At 35.2% G+C, this 24,456-nt stretch overlaps 2 protein-coding genes across 2 annotated transcripts; one reads left to right on the top strand and one right to left on the bottom strand.

The window, feature by feature from the left end:
* The first annotated feature begins 10,546 nt into the window (after positions 1-10,546).
* Positions 10,547-15,360, top strand: LOC125223871 (probable plastidic glucose transporter 1). Its single transcript, XM_048127183.1, is given in 13 exon segments — positions 10,547-10,831; positions 10,943-11,045; positions 11,212-11,327; positions 11,330-11,411; positions 11,793-11,892; positions 12,236-12,348; positions 13,193-13,286; positions 13,385-13,541; positions 13,690-13,836; positions 13,920-13,993; positions 14,330-14,418; positions 14,596-14,710; positions 15,000-15,360. Coding segments are annotated over 13 exon segments (1,572 nt in total). The 5' UTR covers positions 10,547-10,629; the 3' UTR covers positions 15,180-15,360.
* Positions 15,361-16,240: 880 nt separating this feature from the next.
* LOC125223522 (60S ribosomal protein L38-like) lies at positions 16,241-17,608 on the bottom strand. The gene is made up of 3 exons (XM_048126703.1): positions 17,452-17,608; positions 16,674-16,857; positions 16,241-16,472 (listed from the first exon to the last, which is right to left on the bottom strand). The coding sequence occupies exons 1-3, from the start codon at positions 17,452-17,454 to the stop codon at positions 16,450-16,452; spliced, it is 210 nt and encodes a 69-aa protein (XP_047982660.1). The 5' UTR covers positions 17,455-17,608; the 3' UTR covers positions 16,241-16,449.
* Positions 17,609-24,456: the final 6,848 nt, after the last annotated feature.

Here is a 24,456-nt window from a genome sequence, read left to right as displayed (position 1 = left end):
TTAACCTAGCTACCTATTGTCGCTAAACCTACCTGTGCTCAATAGTGTAGTAACCTATAGTAGTGTGATTAGATATTTATTTGCTGAAAACTATACTAAAAGTGGACTATCTTATAGTGTCTTGTGTAATTTAGTGAGTATAGTAGTAATATTTATTATTTCATGTAGTGGTTATCTTTGCGTCCTAGCTTACATGAATGCATCATCTTGGTACAAATGGATTAATGCTACTATTAATTATCACTCAACTAGTTGATATTAATTTGTAGTAGTATACTATGTGAACTACTCATTAAGAATTAACCCTAATTCATCTACACAATTAATAAAGGAGCAAACTTTAATGCTTCCACACTAATTATATATATTGAAAATGAATAGACTTCAATTGAATTTATTTGAGTGGATGGACCATATACTGGAACATCAGATCACAAAATTGAAATTGAATAAATCTCAATATCTATGATCAATGTATGTGCTAGTTATGAGAATACGAACTTCAGCACTGATTAATCCAAGTAGGCCATTGGGTGGAGGTGTGGGTGGCAAGCAAAAGTACACCAAATGAATCCCAGAGTTGTCTTTTTGTCTACTGAGATGTATGAAGAAAAATGTGATATGAAGAGCATATTAGCTTCCCTTAATTTCCACCAACATAATGTAGTGGGTAAATGCTTTTCCAGATTTCGGATAAGACCACTCTTGATTTTTAATTTTTGCACACTTTATAAATTTTTGCTTTTGTCACTTTATATTTTAGATCATATTGCAAAAGTAGGGACCCTTTCATTCATAATCTATTAGAGAAGGGGTTACTTAGATACCAACACCAAACTTGGAGCTGCTTCCCAACTGTACAACACAAATTATTAAACATTTTTTTTGTTTTTATTTTTATTTTTATTTTTTATTTTGTGATCGGACGTTCAACTTACCTGCGGATCGCTTCAATCTCTCAAATCTAACGTTTTGACATTTAATCGTGATTAAATATAGAGATTTGTTTAGGATAGTTTGTTTGAGAGGACTAGTCCATTAGGAAAGAGAGAAAAAGTATTTTGGGTTCAATAATGAATGAAAGAACAATGCCGAAATAATAAAGTTGTTTCGAAAACGTTGGTGGTGAAAGATGGAACCCCCAACATTTGTAAGTTTAACTATATATACTAGTTTCACAAATTGAAAAAACTCATTCATCAGCTCGAGCCTCGAGCGGTTGAGGTAAAGACTACCAACTGGGAGTAGACCTGCCCAAAGTTTATCGAACCGGCGGTTAATACCGAAACCATAGCTGGCGGTTACGGTTCAAAACCGAAACCGTGAGAATTTATCCGAATCGAAACCGTCAATTTTTGAACCGTGGTTCGGTTCAGGTTCAAAAAATTTTGAACCGGAACCGCGAAAACCGCCGGAAAACTGTAAAATCAAGCCGGAACCGCAAAAATCTGAAAAAAAACCGCCGGTTCGGAACCGAAACCGACGGTTTTGGAACCGGAACCATAACCGCGAAACACCCTCACAGTTCGGTTCCGATTCAACAATTTCCAAAATTGGAATCGACAGTTTCGAACCGTAACCGCCGATTTCTAAACCGTGGGCACCTCTAATTGGGAGGTTCGAGTGCGAATCCTTCTAAGAATAATATTCATGTACAATTTATATCCTCCTAAAATTAAAATTCATGCACAACTTATACTTCCATCACACTGCACCTTCTATTTTGTTTACTTCCCATTTTTTCAACTACACAAGCTATTATTAAACTTGCACACAATTCATTTTTTTCACACTTGGCAATAAAAAAAATTCTCCTCATTTATTACTCCCCAATAAAATAGTAATAACAATATTATCTATATATTTTTCTCTATCTTTATGTTATTATTTCTTTACTAAACTTATAAAATAACACTAAAAAAATCTTGTACTAAAAACCAAATGCACACACTTCATTCTTTTTGTTTCGCACATACTTTGTAATAAAAAAATTCTCCTTATTTATTATACTTTCCATTAAAATGAAAATAACATTATCTCTATATTTTTCTCTCTATTACTTTATTATTTATGTACTTAACTTATAAACACTAAATAGAATCTTGCGTCGAAAAACAAATGTTTTACATTTAGTGGGAAAAAGGAAGTTATTGACGCTAGGCCTGTCAAAATGGATATCGGATATTGGATACCCGATATCCGAACCCGAAAAAGTTGGATAATTGGATACCCGAAATCCAATTTTTCAGATTTCGGATCGGGTATTGAGAATTTTGAATTTTCGGGTATCGGGTATACCCGAACTATCCGATTTTTTTAAAAAATTAATATATAGTGTGTATTCTAATTTGCATATACTTAACTTATTTACACACCCAAAGATGAAATACCCAACTGTGACATGTCCGCTTTATACTACTACCTCCGTCCACCAAAATTTGTCCCACTTTGACCCGACACGGGTTTTCAGAAATGTAATGAAAGTGAGTTGAAAAAATTAGTGGATTGTGGGTCCTACTTTTATATATTAGTTTTATAATAAAACGTGAGTAGGAATGAGTTAGTGGAATATGTGGTCCACTACCAAAAATGATAAAAGTGAAATGAGACAAATTTTGGGGGATGGACGGAAATGATAAAATGGGACAAATTTTGGTGGACAGATGTAGTATATACTTAATTTCTAATTACTTATATTAGTTCTAATTTTAAAGTTTAAGTAATTAAATATTAGGATTAATGGTAGTAACTGAGTTACAGATTTATAGCAGACACGACTCCCTCCTCTCTCCAGCTCTACTACTCTCTCACCTGCGCCCACTGCTGTCTGCCGGCGCTGTAACCTCTCCCAACGTTGCCGTCGTCTCTTCTCCCAGCGGCGGCCACAACGAGCTCTCATCTACTGCCCAGCTGGGGGCAGTCTCATCTCCCAGCGCCGCCGCCCTTTCTGCGCGCCCAACTTTCCTCAAAATTAAAATTGAAATCAGGACTGGATACTCGATTATTCGGGACTGGATACCCGAGTCAGGTATCCGGGTATCCATAATTAAAATCGGATCGGCTATCGGGTACTAGATTTTGGAAAATTCGGGATCGGATACCCGAAATTTTCGGATCGGATATCCGCAGATACCCGATTTGACAGGCCTAATTGACGCCATCATTTTATCATTAGTTACTCATTATTCATCTAATATTTCGTGACTTCCTACGCCACAACTACTTGCGGTGAGACAAATATAAAAAAATACTCTACAACTGATAATAGTTTATTGGACCCCTCTCCTAAGTCGAAATCATGTGTCTGCCATTGCTTATGGTGTAAGTTATGTTATGAATTTAATTACCGTAACTTAGATCTCTTTACTTTTCGTTCCTGAAAAATACTCCGAATTTTTTTTAGTCCGTCTCTAAAAAATATGAACTTTCTAATTTTGGAAATTTAACTAAGTACATAACTAATACTCCCTATGTCCCACAATAGGAGTCACATTTGGAATGGGTACGAGTTTTAAGAAATGTAAAAAATATTGAGTTGAAAAAGTTAGTGGAATATTGTCACACCTCAACCCTTATGACTTATGCACTTACTATAAAACATATCAATTGTACTAATCACATATTTCTATCATATAATTCATTTCACATATTCCACCATCTATATCAAATAACACATAATTATATCAGAGTCACATCATATGATCAAATTATTCACTTTATTTAACACCTAGCAAAAAAGCACATAAAACATGTAAAATTAAAAGTGTGATTTATATACACCTGGCTAAGACAAATAATCAGGTCGAGCACTTGGCCCTGTTTCTCTATCTATGGCCCTTGTTCCTATATAACACATGCACATTTAAAATAATATACCTGAATATGTATCCTGCTTAATTATCGGATGACTAATATGTACTCCCTTCGTCCATGATTAAAAGTCTCATTTCTAAATGGTGCGGGTTTTAAGAAATGTTAAGAATAGTGAGTGGAAGAAAGTTAGTGGAATAGGGATCCCCACTTGTATATATTAGTTTTAAATGATATGTAAGTGGAATGAGTTGGTGGAATGAGTTGGTGGAATGTGGGGTCTCTTTACCATTTATTGTAGTTATGAACTGGGACTCTTATTTGTGGATGGACCAAAATGGAAAAACAAGACTCTTATTTGTGGACGGAGGGAGTATGATATAATAGCAATTTAGCCCTAGCGTATGAATAACAATTGCTAACTGAGATCGAATCAAGGACATACCATATTCTGACTTATTCATTATAAACCAATAATTTTTTTCTAATATATTTAGAATATAATATAAATGCATTAAGCCATTTTTAGTCAATATTTCTCCTTAATTAATTCACCTTTATATATTAGAGAAAGATATACATGTTGCCAAAACATAGAACCTTGCTTATTCATTTTGAATACATACTATGCCATAATTTTCCAACCCAAACTTTATACAACACACGAGAGGTAAATATAAAATATGTTAGGATAGATTTCAAATAAATTCACATATACGAAGAGTACATGAATTGATTAAACTTCTTAAACTTACCTCTAAAACTCAAAAATTAAAAAAAATGTAGGAGCTCTCTCTTTCTCTACTTGGTTTAACCTCTTCCAACTCCTTTTTCTTTTATTTTTTTATTGTATATTTTCTTTTATAAAAAAATAACCGCCTTACTATGTAGCTTAGGTTACACGACCCTAATTATCAAATGATATAAAAGTTACACGTATCCATTGCCAAACTTATCTCATAAGTTATATTAGTATAAAGAATTACTTTCTTTTCGTTTTCTACTCTCACTACATATTTTTTTAAATCCCATGCACACACATGAAATTATATTGCATTAAAATAAAACTAAATGTACATATATAAATACTAAGTAGATTTATGTACTGACTATTTGTACATATATAAAACGCATGAGACATAATTAAGTTAGTCATCTAACTTCATAATTATGTTTAGTCTATATACAAATAATTTTATTTATTGCTATTAAAATAAAACAAAATAAAACAAAACAAAAATGATTATTAGGATATCCACTAAATATATATATTACGCCTTGACAATAAAACATGCAATAATTCAAAATGATACATGTTTCGGGTTAGGGATGTTACAAATATGGAGTTCACTCTTTTATATTGGTTTTATAATTGAATTTGCGGGAAGTAAGTGGGGGAAATATGAGATCTATTTACTATTATGGTAAAAGTGAAATGTGACTCTTATCGTAGGACATACTGAAATGATTAAATGTGACTCTTATTGTGGGACGAAGGGAGTAATATTGTTGACTCAATTATCTACTAACATTACTTTCATTACCTTTTCATGATCGAAGAGAGTAGTATTTTAAATATTTTATTACCTAAGGTGATTAAAAAAAGTACCTCCTCCGTCCCTAAAGAGTACTATTTCCTTTTTTGTCTGTCCCCAAAGAGTATGAACTTTCAATTTTAAAAACACTCTTCTCTCTAATAAGGTGAGACTCATTCTTCACTAATAATACTTAAAAAACTTTCTCTATCTATCTATCTCTTACTTTACTAATAATGCATTAAAACACATGTCAAACCCAAAGTTCATACTCTTTAGAGACGAAGGGAATATTAGTTATGGATATTGGAATGGAACACTAACACAAAAGTACTTTAAGATGAAAGACGAAGACGAAGATAAGAAGATTTCACTCAATAGCTAATTCTTAGGATAATCACTAGTGTAGGTAGGACCAGTCACATCCATATTGTGAATTTTATCCGTAGACGGATGGACTCTCTACTAAAGCTACTCTCATCGACTCTTCAACTCTTTTTTAAAATAAAACCCATATTCTCATGATGAAGCTACAACTCCTATAAGCATAATCGACCAGACAATCAACTTATAAAACTAAATGATGAGGCTTGTAGGAGTTGATTGTCTAGTCTTACTTTAGGAGTCTCGCATGATGAAGCTACAACTCCTATAAGCATAATTGACCGGACAATCAACTTACAAAACTAAATGATGAGGCTTGTAGGAGTTGATTGTCTATTTTCACTTTAGGAGTCTCGGTTGAAATATTTCTTAAGTGATAATAAATCTGATATTCTAATTTGTTTTTACTCACATTTTATTATAAAACTAATACTCCCTCTATACACCACAATGACGGATCCAGGAATCGAAACTCGTGGGGTCGAATATAATACAAAAATAATATTACTATAATTATTTAAAAAATATACTCCCTACGTCCGCGAATAGAAGTCCATTTTTTCCATTTTAGTCCGTCCGTGAATAGGAGTCCCGGTTCACTTTTACCATAAATATTAATAGGGTCGCACCTTTACCTAATTCATTCCACTCTATTTAAAATTAATATATACAAGTGGGACTCCTATTGCACTAACTTTTTTTCACCCATTTTTCTTAACATTACTTAAAACTCGTGCCGCCAAGGAATGAGACTCCTAATGGCGATGGAAGGAGTATACTATTATAATTTAAATATTTATTTTTAATGATATATTTAAATATTTTTTAAATAAATACTTTCATGTTTATCAATAAGTGAAAAAAAATCAATAAATATAATAAAATATAAATATAATTATCTTCCATTAATCAATGGATCTATCTTTTATTATCATACGGTAGCAACTAATTCAATAATGGGCCCATATATTTAGCCCATTTAACTAAAAAAATGATTGAATAAAATAAGCATTAAACGTATCTTCTTCTTCGTCTGAACTCTCAGCTCTTTCTCTGTGTTCATCTCTCTCATCTATTCTATTTTACTCACGAATTTTCTGTATCTCTCATTTTATTTACTGCAAAGGCTGAAGGATTGTGGTGGAAGTCCGCCGCTCGCGGTCAAGGCAGAGCTCGGTGGGGTCGAAGATGGAGTTGTGCGGGATTTCGGAGGTCCAAGAATGGGGTTTCCGATAGTGCTCGTAGGACCACGGTGGAGTCGGTCGACCCCACTCAACCCCACCTGGGTCCGTCAGTGATACACCAAAAATAGACATATTTATGTATGGCACGGTTTTTAACATGAAATTGATAAAGTAAGATAGATGGAAAAAAAGTAAGAGATGAGTAGTGTTAGTGGATTGTTCATGAGCCCACATTATTAATAATATTTAAATATTTAAAACTTTCCATATTTAGAAAGTAGTCTAATTTTAATGGACGGCCAAAATAGTAAAACTTGTCTATTTTTTGTGGACGGGTGGAGTATATAAAGTTGGGTCCCACGTTCCACACTTCCACTAGGTTTTTCACCAACTTTCCTTTACATTTTTTAAATCTCGTACCGAACTCAAATGAGACTCCTAAAGTGGGACGAATGAAGTATATAAATGTGGACCCACATTTCAATAGTTTTTTCTCACTTTTCTTCACGTTTCTTAAACTCGCGCCGAGTCAAATGTAAACAACATTTTGTGAACGGAGGAAGTACCAATTAAAATAGAAAACTTTGTACAAAGAGTAAATTTTATATCAAGATTATTGGTTCTTAAAATCATAACCTTTGATTGAATTTAGTATGTTCCACGAACTTTAGATTAGGTAGTCAAATTCACGAATTTAGATTTTATAGTAAATTTCTCACAAGTTTGATTTCAATTTGGAAAAGAAATGATGAGTTCCTAGGAAATTCATACTTGTAGGATTCCCAAAAAATTCTGGGATTTCTTCCGGTAGCAGATGATTAATCATCTGCTTCTCACGTTCCGTGAATAGCCGGGACATTGAGGAATATCCAGAAAGGCATTTCGGGAATCGGTCTGATTCTATCTCTATTCCTTCCGTTTGAAGAAAGGAAGGATCCCAAAAATCGATCTTTCTTTTAGTGGTTGAATCTCTCTTTGATTGATCAATGTGTGATATTCCGAATCCTCATTACTAATGGAATCCAAATGATCTCTGGATTGATCAGAAGATCCTTTCAGTTGGCTAGAATCCGTTACTTGAACGAAACTGGATCTTGTGGAATCATATTGAATATTTGACGATATATTCCGTACCTTTCTAAAAAACCGATCCTTGTTTACCAACCACACACTGTCTAAGCAAATCAAATTCTCTCTTGATACGTTCCTTAAAAAATTTGATTCGTGCGGATTCTTCCCCCATCTAACGAAGAGATCTTGGCGAAATTCCCACATATGAAATTGAGCACAATTTTGCAAAGAAATAGCCCACTTCTTTCGCGAGAGGAGATGGGAAACACGCTCAATATCATTTGATTGAATAGTTGACCCAGCCCTTTGTTGTTTGAAGAAACCCTCCACTTCAATTGGTATTTTTTCACGAAAAGCAAACATGAGATAAGAAATCCAGTGTTTCACTAAGATTTCGAATAGCGGTCCCGAATTCAAGTTGATTCTATTTTGCCTCTTCTCCAGAGAAAGATGATCAAATAATTCCCAATCACAGTCCTTGCGGATCGGATCATCCATATAATATACTCCCTCCGTCCCAAGATAAGTGACTTACTTCTTTTGGGCACGAGATTTAAGGAATGGTATTTAAATAAGTTAAAGTGGAGAGAGTAATGTATGAGAGAGGGAAAAGTAGAGGAGAGAAGAGAGAATAAAGTAGGTGGAGAATAAAGTAAGAGAGATGACTTTTTGCTAAAAATGGAAATAGGTCACTTATAGTGAGACATCCCAAAAAAAAATACAAATCACTTATCTTGGGACGGAGGGAGTAAAAAAAGAAACTCAATACTTAAGAACCTAACAGAAGTTCGTAAAAAATACCAACAAATTTTAGGCTAAAATTTATAACTTTAGAGACTAATATCCCTTTATAAAATATACGTACTGCTCACTCCTTTAAAAATCCTGATCTAAAAGTACTGAATATGATTTTTAATGCGTTTGAAAATTTGTTAGATTTCCGTGGAACTATGAATTTTATTGTATTAAAATCATTTAATGATTTAATAATATCCGGATAAAAATGAAAGCTTACTTATGAAGACCAACTAGGGTAGATCGGTATGGTATATCGTACCGAGAACGTCATACCGCATACCTTATCGAAAACTGCAGTATGACAAAATATCATACTGATACCATACTGAAATTTCGGTATACCGCAGTATACCGAAATTTCGGTATCGTTAATTTTTGATATCGTTACCTTACAGTCATTGTGGTATACCGTACTTTTACGACATACCGAAGTATTGTACGGTATACCATAGTACCGTTATGCAAAAAAAAAAATCTCTTGTATACACAAATATTTAAAAGTGGGATTTTCGGATAATTTTTTCTTTTTAATTCTATTTTATATTATGTAAATATATTAGATAATATACTCCCTCTTTCCCACCTCAAGTGATGAGTTTCTTTTGGACACGAGATTTAAGGAAATGATATTTATTGAGTTAAAGTGGAGTGAATAAAATATGAGAGATGAAAAAGTAGGTGAGATAAAGAGAGAATAAAGTAAGAAAGATAGAATAAAGTAAGAGATGAAAAATATTTTGTTTTTTGCTAAAAGAGGAAATCAATCACTTGTAGTGGGACAACCTAAAATGAAAAGTTGATCACTTGTGATGGGACGAGGGAGTAATAGATACTCCCTCCGTCCCAAGATATTAGACCTCTTTCTTGTGGGCACAAGAATTTAGGAGATGTTGTATAGTGGTGTAGGAGTTGGTAATAAAGTAATTTTTTACCATAAATAAAAATGACTCAAATATGTTGGGACAACCCAAAATGGTATATGAGTCTAATATCTTGGGAAGGGGGGGGGGAAGAGAGTATAATATTTCAACATGTACCGATTTCGGTATGCACCGAGGATTCGGTATAGCGATTCAACGTTATATACCATATATTTGGTATATATCACGATATATCATGGTATAGGAAAATTGATACTGTTACCGTACCGAAAGATTTCGGTATCATATCATACCGTACCGAAAATTACGGTATACCAAAAAACCAATATTTTCAGTATTTTTCTAATATGATAAGTGCGGCATTTTAGTATTTTTGTCCAGCCCTAAGACCAACAACCACCCTTCACATATTTGAGACACATCTAGAAGTTAAATAGTGAGACACAATGTGATATTGTTCTTTTAAAATTCTAAATTAAGAAAAAAAAAATAATTTGGAATTCGACAAGGAAAAAGAATCATCTTATTTGATACTTCCTTCGTCCTATTTTTAGTTCCAAATGGATCATTTTCTATTCACCACAAAATTTTATTTATTTTTGTTTTATGAATTCAATAAAAAAAATAAAATAAGAATAATGATAGAAAAGAATGGAACAACCAAAAACAAAAGAAAAAAAAAAGCGTCACTGGAGACGCGGAGTATAATTTCCTTTAGGAGATTAGTGACACAAATCAAATTACTGTTTTATTATTCTATAATAATTGAACAAAACACATAATTTAAGTACTAGGATAAACAAATGAGGCCTTGGAGATAATTCTAGCAAACCGCCATATTTAAAACATTTGTAGGAATTATATATATTTAGTTTAGATAGGTAGTAATCGGGAAACAAGTATCTATATCGTCGTGATCCCAGCAGCATCATACCCGCTCAATTCATTTCATTTCTCGTGATTCAGATGTTAGGGGCTTCTCCATTACTCCTCACCTCAAAATTTCACCCATTAATTTCCCTCTTTCCTTCCACGATTTCATCCAACACAATCAAGAACCCATTTTCTATTTCCATTTCTCGCTCATTACCCAACAACTACTTCAAAATCACTTGTGCAAAACAAGAGCAGCCTCCTGATTTGGGTCCCCACGCCAATAAAATCCCAGGTTATAGTCAGACCTTCCCATCCTTTTCCAGTTGTGGGTTTTGCTATTTATGTTTTTGTCCTGAGGATCATCTTGGGGATTGGTTATATGTGCTTTGGTGTTAATGTTCAGATGCTGAAAAAGGCGGTAAAGAGGCGGGTTTTGGGTGGTTGCCTGCATTTCCCCATGTTTTAACTGCTTCCATGTCCAATTTTCTCTTCGGTTATCATATTGGGTAAAGTGTTTTAGATCCTTTTTTATGGCATAAGACTTTAAACCACTTGACCATAGCTTACTTTGGCTTTAGAAAAAAGTGAACTTGGTAGACTTGAAATCAGCTTGAGGAATGCATATGCCTAATATGATTACCTGGATGTTGCTGTGATCTTATTGTGGTGCAGTGTAATGAATGGCCCTATTGTGTCTATAGCCAAAGAGCTCGGGTTTGAGGGAAATTCCTTTCTTGAGGGGCTTGTGGTTAGCATATTCATCAGTGGTGCATTTATTGGAAGCATAGTTGTGGCTACCTACTTGATAAGCTTGGCTGTCGCCGCACCTTCCAACTTGTTACTATTCCTCTCATTTTAGGTGCAATTGTAAGGTGAGTTTGTTCAGTTAACGTGATTTCGTATTGTTCTAATCATGAAAATTGCTCGAATCTTTCACAAATCGCTATAGGCACATGATCTTGTGTACATCTGTTTCTAGAAATGTTTTGACACTTTAAAAGTTTTAGAAAGCAAATTGTTCTTATGGATTCATGATGGGGCATTTGGACGTTTATGCTGTGAAAAAAGAAAAAAGAAAAAAAAAAAAGTAAGAAAGTAACTGCAATATGAGGTACTAATTCATTGAGCGCCTGATACTATGTAACTTATTTACATGAAAAAACCCCATAAATTAGAACACTTGAATTTTCTAATTGATGTGCAATCCGTATCATGAATCATCATGTTAATAATACTTTCAGATAACTATGCAGTGCTCAAGCACATTCCTTGGATGAAATACTCTTTGGAAGATTTCTAGTGGGCCTTGGTATTGGGGTGAACACAGTACTTGTTCCTATTTATATTTCAGAGGTAAGGTTAGCATCTAAAATTTGTTACTCCTACCTTTGGGGTAATATTATCTATTTTGATAAAAAAAAAATGTAATTTTTCATTATTCAAGCTACAATAAAATGTGCCTCCACTTTTCTCTGAAAAGGTTTTAGGCTCTTTACTGCCCCATATGAGGAGTTACCTCTTCGTCCATAATTCCATATGGAGCTTTTAGTTTTTAGCCTCAGACTAAATAATTGATTCTTGTCTCGCGAATTAAAAATATAAACTGCCTAAACGAATTTCACATTGCAGTAATCGAAGTTTAATAGCTTTAATATGGATTTCCACTTCTCCTGTTAACTTCTACATTGCTTTTTAGGTTTCCCCAACAAACTTCAGGGGTTTCTTAGGGACCTTTTCTCAGATTGGGACATGCCTTGGAATCATAGTTTCACTATTTTTAGCTATTCCTTCAGAATATGATCCCCATTGGTAAGTATACATATGTATGCAACTCTATTGGCTCTAGAAGACTAGATCCAAATGTAATGTTTTTAAGTTCTTTAAAGGTTTTCGTTCATAACTATTTGAGGAGTAACTATTGGAGGGAAAAATGCCAACAAGGTCATAATGTGACATGTTGTCCATGTTCCATTGTAATCCACATTTTGTCTACCTAATAATGATTCTTGCAATTCAATTAGGGGAAAATATGTAATTTGATGCAATGGGTTCTAATTCTATCTTGGAAGAGGGATTAGGTATAGATTTTTCAGAGGGAGTTTGAATACCCCCATCGTGAAGAGTTTACTATCCAACTCTTCTAGCTTGGCCAGGTTCGTGTGGATAGTAAAGCACCCCCTGTCAAATTTTTTTGTATGGGTTCTCACTTTAATTTTATTATACTCCCTCCGTCCACCAATAAACTTCCCATTTTGCCATTTTCATCCGTCCACCAATAAACATTCCATTCGCTTTTTACTACTTATGGCATGGATCCCACATTCCACTAACTTGATCTCACTCACATTTTATTATAAAACTAATATATAAAAGTAGGACCCACCTTCCGCTAACCTTTTCAACCAACTTTCTAATTCATTTCTTAAAACTCGTACCGGGTCAAAACTCTCCTTGTATTGGACGACGGAGGGAGTAAGAATTATGGAACTACTTTCTAAGTTTCTATTCTATATTTTGAAATGTCTGTATTCAACCATCCTCTTCTTGACTACCTCTATCTTCTTGTCTCATCTATTTCCAGTAATCATATAGAATCTACTTCATGACATTACTTCATTAATCCAGTGCTGATATTTGTACTATTAATTATTAGGTGGAGAATAATATTATACATGGCTAGTGTACCTGGGATTGCTCTGGCACTTGGCATGCAGTTTGCTGTTGACAGCCCTCGCTGGCTTTGGAAAGTATGAAATAATGTTCTCTTTGTTTATCCGAGTGATTCTGTTCAGATGCCTCTTTGATCTCATGCTCATGACTTTGTATTTCTTGACAAACTTTGTAGGCAGGGAGAGTTGATGATGCTAGAGGAGTTATACGTGACCTCTGGGGGCCGTCTAAAGTAGATCAAGCTATTGAAGAAATTCAGTCCGTAATCAGAAACGATGGTGCTGATTTAGATAGCAGTTGGTTGGATCTGTTCGAGGAGCCCCACTTTAGAGGTGGTGACAAGGTGTATTTTCATTTCTTATTTGGCAACATATGTGCTTATGTGCTTGAAGAACTTGAATGCTAAAAATATTCTGAAAAAAAATTAGCAATATCGTTTGTGGGATTAAATATTGGATATGTGCTGTGGCTGTGGTGCAGTTGCTTCCATTGGAGGTGCCCTTTTTATATTGCAGCAGCTTGCTGGCATAAATGGGGTTCTGTATTTTTCATCATTGACTTTTCAAGACGTTGGAATCACGAGCAGCGCTTTAGCAAGTTTGTTTGTTGGAATTACGAACTTTGCAGGTGTGGACTCTACCAAATGTGTTGGCTTTTCACATTAACCTTATGTGAAGCCCTCATTTTTTCTGGTATGCTCTGATTTTCAGGTGCACTATGTGCGTCGTCCTTGATGGACAAGCAAGGGAGACAAGTGCTTCTGATTGGAAGTTACCTTGGAATGGTATCTAAATAAATGTGACAAATTAGCATATTTTCAGATAGCCACCTAAGTCTATGTCTATTGCATAGAACTAGACGTGCTGCCACCGGTTCAATTACTGGCAGTTCCGCTTCGGTTACGGTTAACCATGCATGTCTACATAGAACACTACACTTGAAGATGATAACATTGCTATTTTGAAATTGGAGTTCAGTTTTTAAAAAAATTAAAAAGGCATTCAAATGTATTGTATATAAAAGTAATGTTGTATCACCTCAGCAAATTGATTTTCCAAGGGTGCTAGTTAGTTTCACAACACAAGTAGCAAACAAAATTTACATGTCTGTTTTTTCGCAGGCTGTGTCTATGTTTGTGACAGTTGGGGCCATCAGCTTTCCTTTTGACTCGGAGATCAGCAGCAACTTATCAATATTGGGCACTATCATGTATGTCCACTAACAAAATAGCACAAGATAAACAACAGATATTGCTAAGTGCCTTCCTATTTTTTCATGCATTACACCTTTGTTTCCATGTTAGCTTTGTGATTTTCTGTTGTCCTTTTCCATATTGGTGATTTTTCAACACTTTTAATTCAATGCATGTCATGTTTAATTTTGTAGGTATATATTTTCGTTTGCTGTTGGAGCCGGTCCAGTTACTGGGCTTATTATTCCAGAGCTTAGCAGCAGCAGGACACGAGGGAAAATCATGGGCTTCAGTTTCTCTGTTCACTGGGTATGTACAGAAAATCATAACACATCCAAATTAAGAATTGTTATTTCCTCAAGTTTCTCTATATTAGTCATTATAAAGAAATAGTTAAGTTGCACTATATTCTCTAGAATTGCATGGGCATCCCCTCATTCTTGTTAAAGGGATTCCAAAGATAACTAGAATCAATGAAAAATGAATTTGATAACTTGTGTGCATCCATTGAATTGAGACTCATCAATCTCTAACTAATGTTTATTACTAAAGCTATGAAAAAATATGAATATAACATTTGGGTGTGTGCTGAAATCAGGTGTTCAACTTCTTGGTGGGACTGTTTTTCCTTGAATTGGTGGAGAAGTTTGGTTTGGGTCCAGTTTACGCAGGCTTCGGTGGCGTATCGTTGGCAGCAGCTGCATTTGCTTACTATTTTACAGTTGAAACTAAAGGGCGATCTCTTGAAGAAATTGAGATGTCACTGAGGAATAAATGACAGCATAGATGATCAATCCTTGAATCTTTGTAAATCAAGTTTCAGTGTATCATACTACTCTTTTGCTTCTTCCATAATTCTGGTCAAGTGTGTGGACAGATAAGTAAATCAGTGTGTATGAAACGGATAGTATGGTGAATGAAGATTCAATAGTAGTGGTATCGTTTACTTTCTAGAACCACCAAATTTTATAATCACGGGGAATTACCATTTCACTAATGTGAATAAAATTTTGCAAACATCTACTAAGGCCCGTTTGATAAGTGAGAAGGGATAGTTAGGGGGATGCATCAATTCTTTAACACACGTTTGATAGACTAGTTTATTTTGGATCAATCCTGTTTGGAAAGGAAGATATAAATAGTTATCGACATTTTTTAGCATGGAAATCTACTTAATTCCAAAATATTCCATAAGTTTACCCTAAATACTCATCGTGGGAAAGATTCCCTCTTATATACTAGGTTCTTTTAACGAATTTTACTCTTTACATATAAAGTTGAATGACTAAAAGATGTTGGAACTTGTAGAGCTCCAGTTCAATTTGGTTGACTTCTAATAAATTACTCGTACTACATAACTTACAAAATCAGTTAATAGATCATAATTTTTTTAATATTTTTCTATTATCTCATACAATAAACTTTGGCAAAAGTTTTGGTGACTTTATACTCCGTACTTTCCATTTTCCATCGTCGTGTATCTTTACAAATTACTACATGGAGTAATATTCTAGACCACTAAATTTGTGGGATTGCCAAAAGTCAGCCAAAGATTATAAGTAATTTAGATAGCAATTTTGGATTACAAGATTAATTGCATCGCTTGTTTAAACTTCAAATATAAAAATTTTAACTTTTAGTAATTTATAAATTTTCCAACGTTTTTGACTTCTTATTTCCAATGTAACTACATACTCCACAAGGCTCTCCATTCAAATGTTTGAAGATATACATATTTTTGTAAATGTAACCAAATGTCAGATAAAATCTGACAAGCCATATTCCATGAAAGGCTACACGTTTTTTCCCAAATACGCTCTTAACAGGACTAGATAGTTATTAATAGCAACGAGACATATTTTGAATAAAATCATAAAAAGTTAACTATAGACAACCTCATATACCTAAAATACATAAATGCAGATCATTAGGATAAATGTGTCTTGACCAAAGTTACTATGGCAAAATAGTCACCAAACTTGTAGAACAAGTTCAAAATTCCATTTGTTTGCAAAAAATCCAACCAAAAATCTTTTGGGGTAGCATACTCACAGGTCTTGCACACTCAAACCTGAAAACAAAGTGAAAGAAGGTCAATTTTTCAGTAAAGGTAAAAATACAGAAGTAACAATGAGTAGCTCGTAATCAAATTTTTTAACAAGCATAAGCTAATAGAAAAACAAAGGCAGCAAGTTGTCAAAGGTATCAAAATTCCCTGCAATATGTACAAGGATGAAAATTCCACCAATTAAAGAAGGTTGAAATATCATACCGGGTGGAAGGGACTGCTTCAGTTTCTCAGCCTTCTCGAGATCAAACACACAGAGGGTGTATAGGTACTTTGAGCACCTAACCTTGAACTTAACCACTTCCTTACTCCTCTTGATCCTCACGGAACGTGCATCCGGCCTTCTAGCTGTCAGCAGAAAATCCTTTATCTCATGAATCTGCTTTGGCTGCAAGTTACACGATAGAGAATAACAGTTGATTAAAAAGTTCGATGCGAAAACCTAATTAGTCAACTATTAACACTTCAATGTTAACATAGTGCTATCCTCATTGAAGCTCAAACACTGCAGTTTAACTGAGAGAAACACTAAAACTGAATAACAATCTGTCAATCACAATGCTAGAAAATTTCAGTAATAATATCTACTGAACCTTTGGGCCTTAATTACCAAATTAAGGAGAAAAGCCAGAGTAATTAATAAAGAAATAGGAACCTGGTTATCTATTACTGTATATCTTATCTTCCTAGATCACTAAGAAACAAATATAAGTAGACAAAACATCTGAAAATACAGAAACAGAACATCTAAACATATCAATTCGATTAGGTTCATAACACAGAAAATACATGTTAACAAATGTATCACCTATCGAAAACCAAACTGTGGAAAAAAATTAATAAAATGAACTCGTTAATCAGAAAAAATAAATCAAATACAGGGAATCAAATACATTTACACAAAGGAAAGTTTCAGATTTTATCTACTCGGAAACTAAAAACAGAGAAATAAATCAACAACTAAGCCATTAATCACGTTTACCATGTTGGCTGATGAAATTTGCAAAACCGACGAGGTAACCAAACCCTAAGCGGTAAGGAGTTGTAGATTTATACGTACGCTGCGATAATATCTAAGGCCCTAAAATTTCTTCAAGTAAACTGTTTTTGTGCTCGGCCCATCAAATTTTTTATTTTTGCTTCATTACATACTACTACTAGTAGATACTCATCCGCATAATGAAATTTAGGTTTCATTTGGTATATGGAATTGCCAGCGTGGAATTAAAATTATACTCCCTCCGTCCCAAAGAAGATATCAACTTGGAAAATGGCACGGGATTTTAGGAGATGTTATTTTGTGTGTTAGGTGGTGAGAGAAAATATAATTTTATAATTGATGTGAGAAGGAACTTTTTCCAAAAGAGGAAATGTGACATCTTTTGTGGGACAAACTAAAAAGGAAAGTGTGACATCTTTTGTGAGACGGAGGGAGTAGTATACTCCTATTTATTATTATAAAAATATTTAAATTCGAAATTGAATTTAAAATATTAAATTCAACTTCTACTCGCTCCGTCTCAACAAAATGCATTTTCGATTCGACGTTTTAATATAAAATTGGTAAAGTAAGAGAGAGGTCAAGAGAAAAGGTAATTAAAGTATTGTTAGTGGAGAATGAATTTCACCTCATTAGAGAGAAACAGTTTTCAAAATTAGAGCATCCCCATCCGTGCTCTTAGCTAAGAGCACGGAGGTGGGCCCGGACCCACTTTTACTCCTTGTCCTTAGCTAAGAGCACAACACCCACATCCGTGCTCTTAGCTAAGGACAAGCTCAAGGGTCCCACCATTCTATTATTCAATTTAAATACTCCAATTATTAAAAACATTTCTACATTATAAAAATACATTACAAAATAAAAATTACATAATTAAAATCCTAAAAAATAAAAATTACATAATTAAAATACTAAAAAATAAAAATACATAATTAAAATCCTAGAAAATAAAAAATACATAATTAAAATCCTACAAATTAAAAATTACACACGTGGAAGACTAGTCATCTATCCCCAATTGCCTCTTGAGACCCCGGATCATTTGCTCATGTGTTGCAAGTTGATCCGGAGTCATCCGAGATGTATCGTTCATATAGAGTTGACTCAAGATGGCCCACAACGTGTTGTTCGGGGGTGAAGGAGGCACAAAGGGAGCGGGGGCGGCGGGGGCGGATGGAGTCGAGACGTGACGGCGGGGGCGGTTGGCCCGCCGCCTTCCTTCCTTGCGGGCGGGAACCCCGCTCGGGCCCGCGTCGGGGCTACCCAAGTTAGCTCGGCAAGGCGGGTAGCCACATCATCGGAGACGCTGTCGGATAGGGCAACCGACCTGGACCGTTCTTGGAGGAGGCTGGAGGAGGATGCTTGCTATGCCGCCCTATACTTCCGGATGTTGGCGCCCCTCCTGCCAACAATCGAGGTACTTGAACGGTTTGTACTCCTCCCCAGTTGGTATGCCGCCAAGGCGGCAGTGATGATGTCGAGCTCGTTCGTGCCGCTCCCCGCCGACCGCTCTTCCGGAGGTAAATCCCCTGGAACTTCCCGATTGCCTCGTTGCATCTATAGATGCAATTGCGAACCATACTATCATTGCGATAGATGGTTCCCGCCGGTCGGGTTTCATTGTAGAGGCGAGTGACACGCCACCAATAAGTTTCCACGGTTTGGTTCGTGCCGACGTCCGGATCTTCGGAGACTGCCAAGTAGGCTTTGAACATCGCCATCATCTCACCCGGAGTGTACGGGGTGCGGGTGCCACAAACAGGAGGAGTAGGAATAGAAGTAGGAGTAGGAGTAGAGCTGTTGCTCCTTCCCGATCCGGGTTCGGGAGCCCACCCGAACCCGGGGGCGTTTAGGTCGTGCAGCGGGTAAGGACGGTAGCCACCCGGAGCTTTCGAACCTTGAGTTTGAGGAGGGGCCGTAAATTGGGTTTCCGGACTATATCCGGCCTCGGAGTCGAACCAATCGTGGTTCCAACCGCGATTGCCGGAGGGGTGATCGCCGGAGCCGGACATTGTGTAATGTGGTGGGAATTTAGATGAGAGAGTATGAGGAAAAAAGATGAGAGAATGTAGATGAATGATGATAGAATAGATGAGAATGTGATTTTTTTTTTGTGTTGAAGTGGGGGTATTTATAGATGAAAATGTGAATTTTGGGGAAAAAAAAAAGTTGAAAAATAAATTAAAAGTGGGTAGAAAACGGATATAATTTTTTGAGAAGTGGGAAAATATATATTTTTTTATTTAAAATCATTTTTTTAAATAAATTTCGAATTTTTTTTAAAATAAAAAATAAAAAAACGAATTTGCCAATGGCATAGCCGTTGGCCAATCAGAGCGTGCCACGTAGGGCTGCTCAGCGGCACGGACGTGCTCTTAGCTAAGAGCAGCGCCGTGCCGCTGGCACGGACGGACAAGCTCCAGCGACGGACGGACGGCACCGTGCTCAGCGGCACGGGGACGAGCAGCGTCCCTGCTACCGCTGCGGATGCTCTTAGAAAGTGCATATTCTTGCGGAAGGGATCACCTCATACATAGCATAACACATTTAATAATACACTACTAAATACTCCCTCCATCCCGGCTAAGATGACACATTGCTTAGCCGGCACGAGATTTTAGGAGTTATTGGTTAAAGTGTTTAATTGGAAAGAGAGAAGGTGGGTGTAGGTATTAAAGTAGAGAGATCAAGATAGATGGATATTTTAATAGGAGTGAGAAAAAGTGGTTTAGTGTATTAATTGGAGAGAGAAAGTTACCAAAAAAAGAAATGTGTCATCTTAATTGGGACAAACTAAAAAGGAAAACGTGTCATCTTAAGCGGGACGGAGGGAGTATTTGACAAGTGTATACCATTTTATGGTAAAAAAGTTAGTTCTAAAAATTATTTCCTTAACTTTCTCACTACTATATCTGATTAAAATACTTTTGTTATTTCATACACTTTTGCTTATTATATTTAATCAAAGAAGTTACGTATGTTGTTAAAAATATTTAATAAGTCAAATTTTATTTACTTCAAAATATTTATATAAAAAGATTAAATTTTTATGTATTTCAAAAAATTTAAAAATTTTCGTCTTTTCCTAATTTTATTGAGATTATTTAATTTTTAATATCTGTAAAAGATGTCGATCTTATAAAAAAAATGTAATTAACTAAAATATGATCAAATTTCATGTTTTATATATAGAAATATAAAATAATATACGTAAATAATTAGTATTCCATAAAAATACTTTCAAAATTTTAATTAATTAAAAAAAAGTTTGACATAATTAGTTGATTCTATTATAATGAGACCCCGAATTTTAAAAAAACATAGTCAACTAATTAATTATGTCAAGTTTTTTGAACTTATTATAATTTTGCAATTATTTTTATAGAATATATATAATAAAATTTTATATTATATTATATTGAGATAATAGCTATATATAAAAAATATTTGGTCAAGCTTTTATTTATTACAATTGTATATAACAGCACGCGACGGACGTTCTTTGGTGATATTAAAAATTAAATCATCATAATAAATTAAAAAAGAAATAAAAAGGGAAATTTTTGACATTTTTATATTTTTTACAATGCATAAAAATTAGAATTTTTTTATATATATCTTTTTCAAAAAGTAAAATTTAACAGCGATATTTTTTTAACTAAGAGTTAACAAATTTATTTTAATTAGATATAGTAGTGAGAAAGTTAAGGAATTAATTTTTAAAATAACTTTACCATAAAATGGTATACACTTGTCAAATTTTTAGTAGTGTATTATAAAATGTATTATGCAATGTATGAGGTGATCCCTTCCGATATTCTTGTAGGACAAACTAAAAAAGAAACGTGCATATTCTTATGGAACGGATATAGTATAATTTAATTTTATATCTAAAAAGATTATTGAAATTTGTTATGAAATAAAAATAAATTCACACACAATGCACACACATAGTGTATGCGCACTACACTGAAGATACACACATGACACAAACATACACCATACACTCTCTCTAGACCCACAACCACAAACTAGATATACCAGGATATATCAAAGAATACCAAAATTCTCAAGGATTTCATATGATGAGTTGACGACTTTTGAAAATTTACAGATTATTTTACAAATTTATATATTTATTCTCAATTCCGCTAATAAGAGTTTTGTTTTTTCTCATTTTGGTTCGCCCGCAAATAGGAATTCCGGTTCATTTTTACTGTAAATGGTGGTAGGGTCACACATTCTACTAGCTTATTCCACTCACATTTTATTTAAAACTAATATACACAAGTGGAATCCATATACCACTAACTTTTTCCATCCACTTCTCTAACATTTCTTTAAATTCATGTCGGAAAGAAATAAAACTCCTATTCGCGGACGAAAAAAATAACAACATACAATGATCAATTTCAACGTGTAGTATAAGAGTGTCTGCAATGATGCTCTTCGTCGTCCTCGTTGCACTGGGCATCGTGCGGTGGGGAGGCTTGCATCGATTCCGCTCCCTCCCCCTCATGTGGATCGGTGGTCGTTGTGGCTCTACGATTTCCTCAGCACTATTGACACTGGTTCGGCCGAGTCAATTTTTGAAAATAGAAATTTATATTCCCCCCGTTTTTTAAAAATAGCAACTATTTTAATTTTGGGTCATTCCTTAAATATAATAACTTTAGAATCTTTCTATTTTAGGACATGGACCCTACAATCCACTAACACTACTTTCTCTACTTTTTCTCTTCCTCTTTTTTACTTTACTCATTTTTCTTTTCTCCTCTCTTACTTTACCAATTCTTCTCACTTACTTTACCAATTGTGCATTAAAACCGGTGTCGTTTCAAATGTTTCTATTTTTTTTAATACGGAGGGAGTACTACTTTCGCTCTATATATACACCTAGGGATGTCAATTGGGCTAACCCGCTCGGGTTCGGGCCAACCCACTCGGGTTTTCGGGCTATTTGGGTGCGGGCTATTCGGGTAATGGATTTTTCGGGTTATAAATTTTCAACCCTATGAAGGGGTTGGCAGCGGAAGCGCTCACATAAATCAATTACATAATAATTCTCTGATCTATTTAGCGGATTATTTAGACAAATTCTATTCGCGTAATTATCTCACGTATCATTCTCATAACTCAAATAATAACATGCTTTAAATTAATTGAAACCTAAAACATGCTTTTCTAAGGTTCAGCCATTATACCTTGATGATTCTCCAAAGAATCGAAGATAGCTAGCGCCTTCTCCACGTGAAGATCTTTAGTACAAAACCACGGATCTTCTCGACTAGTTCCCGGATCGTGAACCGATATCGGGTGGGCTGATCTCACCAGTGCACTAGGACTTAAATAGAGAAGACAGAAATCCTTTCCCTCGGAGGAGAAAAAATCGACCACTACTAGGAGTAGAGGGGGCCGTATGCTCAATGTAGTGCATAATCAATACCGTATGCTCAATGCTAACGTACATTGATTGAGAAATAATTTACGAGACCTCGTCTTTCAATAGATAGCATAAAGACATGTCTCGCTGTTAGATCCAATTCAGTGCTATACCACACCAACGTCATCTTATTTCAGTAAGAAGCTTAGAAATAATCGGATCGACATTGTGAACCTTTCACGATACAAGATCTAAGCCTATCTAAAGTTGTGAAATTATTCTTTTTTCTTTGTTTAGAACTAACCGTGTTACCTTAAAGTGAACGACGCCACAACCGGTCTACTAAAACAAATACTTAGACTTTGTTAAGTTACTTATACATTTAAATATGCAATAAACATCCATTAAATGTAAAACATAACAATATTATGACAAAATAATCTATTTATTCATTTGGAAAATAAAATAAGAGTTTTAATATTCTCCCACTTTTTTAAAAATTTTGAGGTCTGGGGGAAATGAACTCCTTCCTTCTACAGGCGCCAAACTTTACCGCCAATGCCTTAGTAAAAGGATCCCGGGGTTGTTCTCGACGCAATCTTGACCACTTGTATGTCTTTGATATATCTTTGATGATATGATACTTCCTCTCAATGCGTTTGCTCGTTTTTAGTTTGTTCCCGAATTTCCCACGCCCCGAATTGTCACAATAAATGGTGATGCTTTTGGGGCGTTCGAAACCCCCTAAGCCCATAAGAAAGTTTTTGAGCCATCCCTATTTGCCCCCCGGGCGGCCACATATTCCTTCCATGGTAGAGTCGAATGCATTTCCCAATCTTAAATTTAAAGGCTCCCCCCCTAAGGTAAACACATAACCAGAGATTTCCTGAGTCCCGATCCCCTTGAAAGTAAAATCCATATCCCATAGGACATACCCCCGCGAAACTAGAACATAGTCCTTATGTTTAAGGTATTTGAGTATGTTCTTTTTTTATCCAATGTCCTTCGTTTTGATATCTTCTACCTGCCAAGAAAGCAAATACGACCTTGTAAAAGCATAGCATACATGAGACTACCAACCCCGAAGCGTATGGTATCCTTCTCATTTTCTACTGATGCAGCTTAGGAAAATCTTTTGGGAGTAAATGGATGCCATGTCAAAAAGGTGAAACCTGGGTTGGGTTTAGGGTGGCATTTTGATGCTAAAATGACAAAGATATGGGGGGTTCGGGGATGCCAACACCCTTTTTTCTCACGACCCCTAAGGACCTTGATCCCGGGATTTTCCGCATCCCCCATATCTTCATCTCGCCCGGGGGAAACCAAGTTGAACGAGAAACATTTTTATTGTTTCCAATTGGGAAAATTATCTACTAAAAAACAAGAACACCACATTCCCTTTTTCTACCTTCTTGAAAACGCAACCTCATTGGGGCATTTTTCAATCCAAATTTATAAACCTTGATCAAAACCCGATTCCGATCTAGTTTTGGTTGAGGCCATAAAGGGCCCAATTTCCAAACCAGGGCCTTTGCCCCCCCGGAAAACCCCTCGGGTTGTTCCATGTAGATGGTCTCCCAAGACTACCGTTCAAGAACGGCTTA

This window comes from Salvia hispanica, chromosome 4, assembly GCF_023119035.1.
Source record: "Salvia hispanica cultivar TCC Black 2014 chromosome 4, UniMelb_Shisp_WGS_1.0, whole genome shotgun sequence".
NCBI classification, from domain to species: Eukaryota; Viridiplantae; Streptophyta; class Magnoliopsida; order Lamiales; family Lamiaceae; genus Salvia; species Salvia hispanica.
The sequence above is the reverse complement of the archived record's forward strand: the minus strand, read 5'-3'. Positions and strand labels throughout refer to the sequence as shown.

Coding starts and splice junctions, on each gene's coding strand:
- LOC125223522 (XM_048126703.1), bottom strand. Junction 16,473..16,673: donor GAAGCAGTCCCTTCCACCCG/GTATGATATTTC, acceptor CTTTGTTTTCAG/GTTTGAGTGTGCAAGACCTG.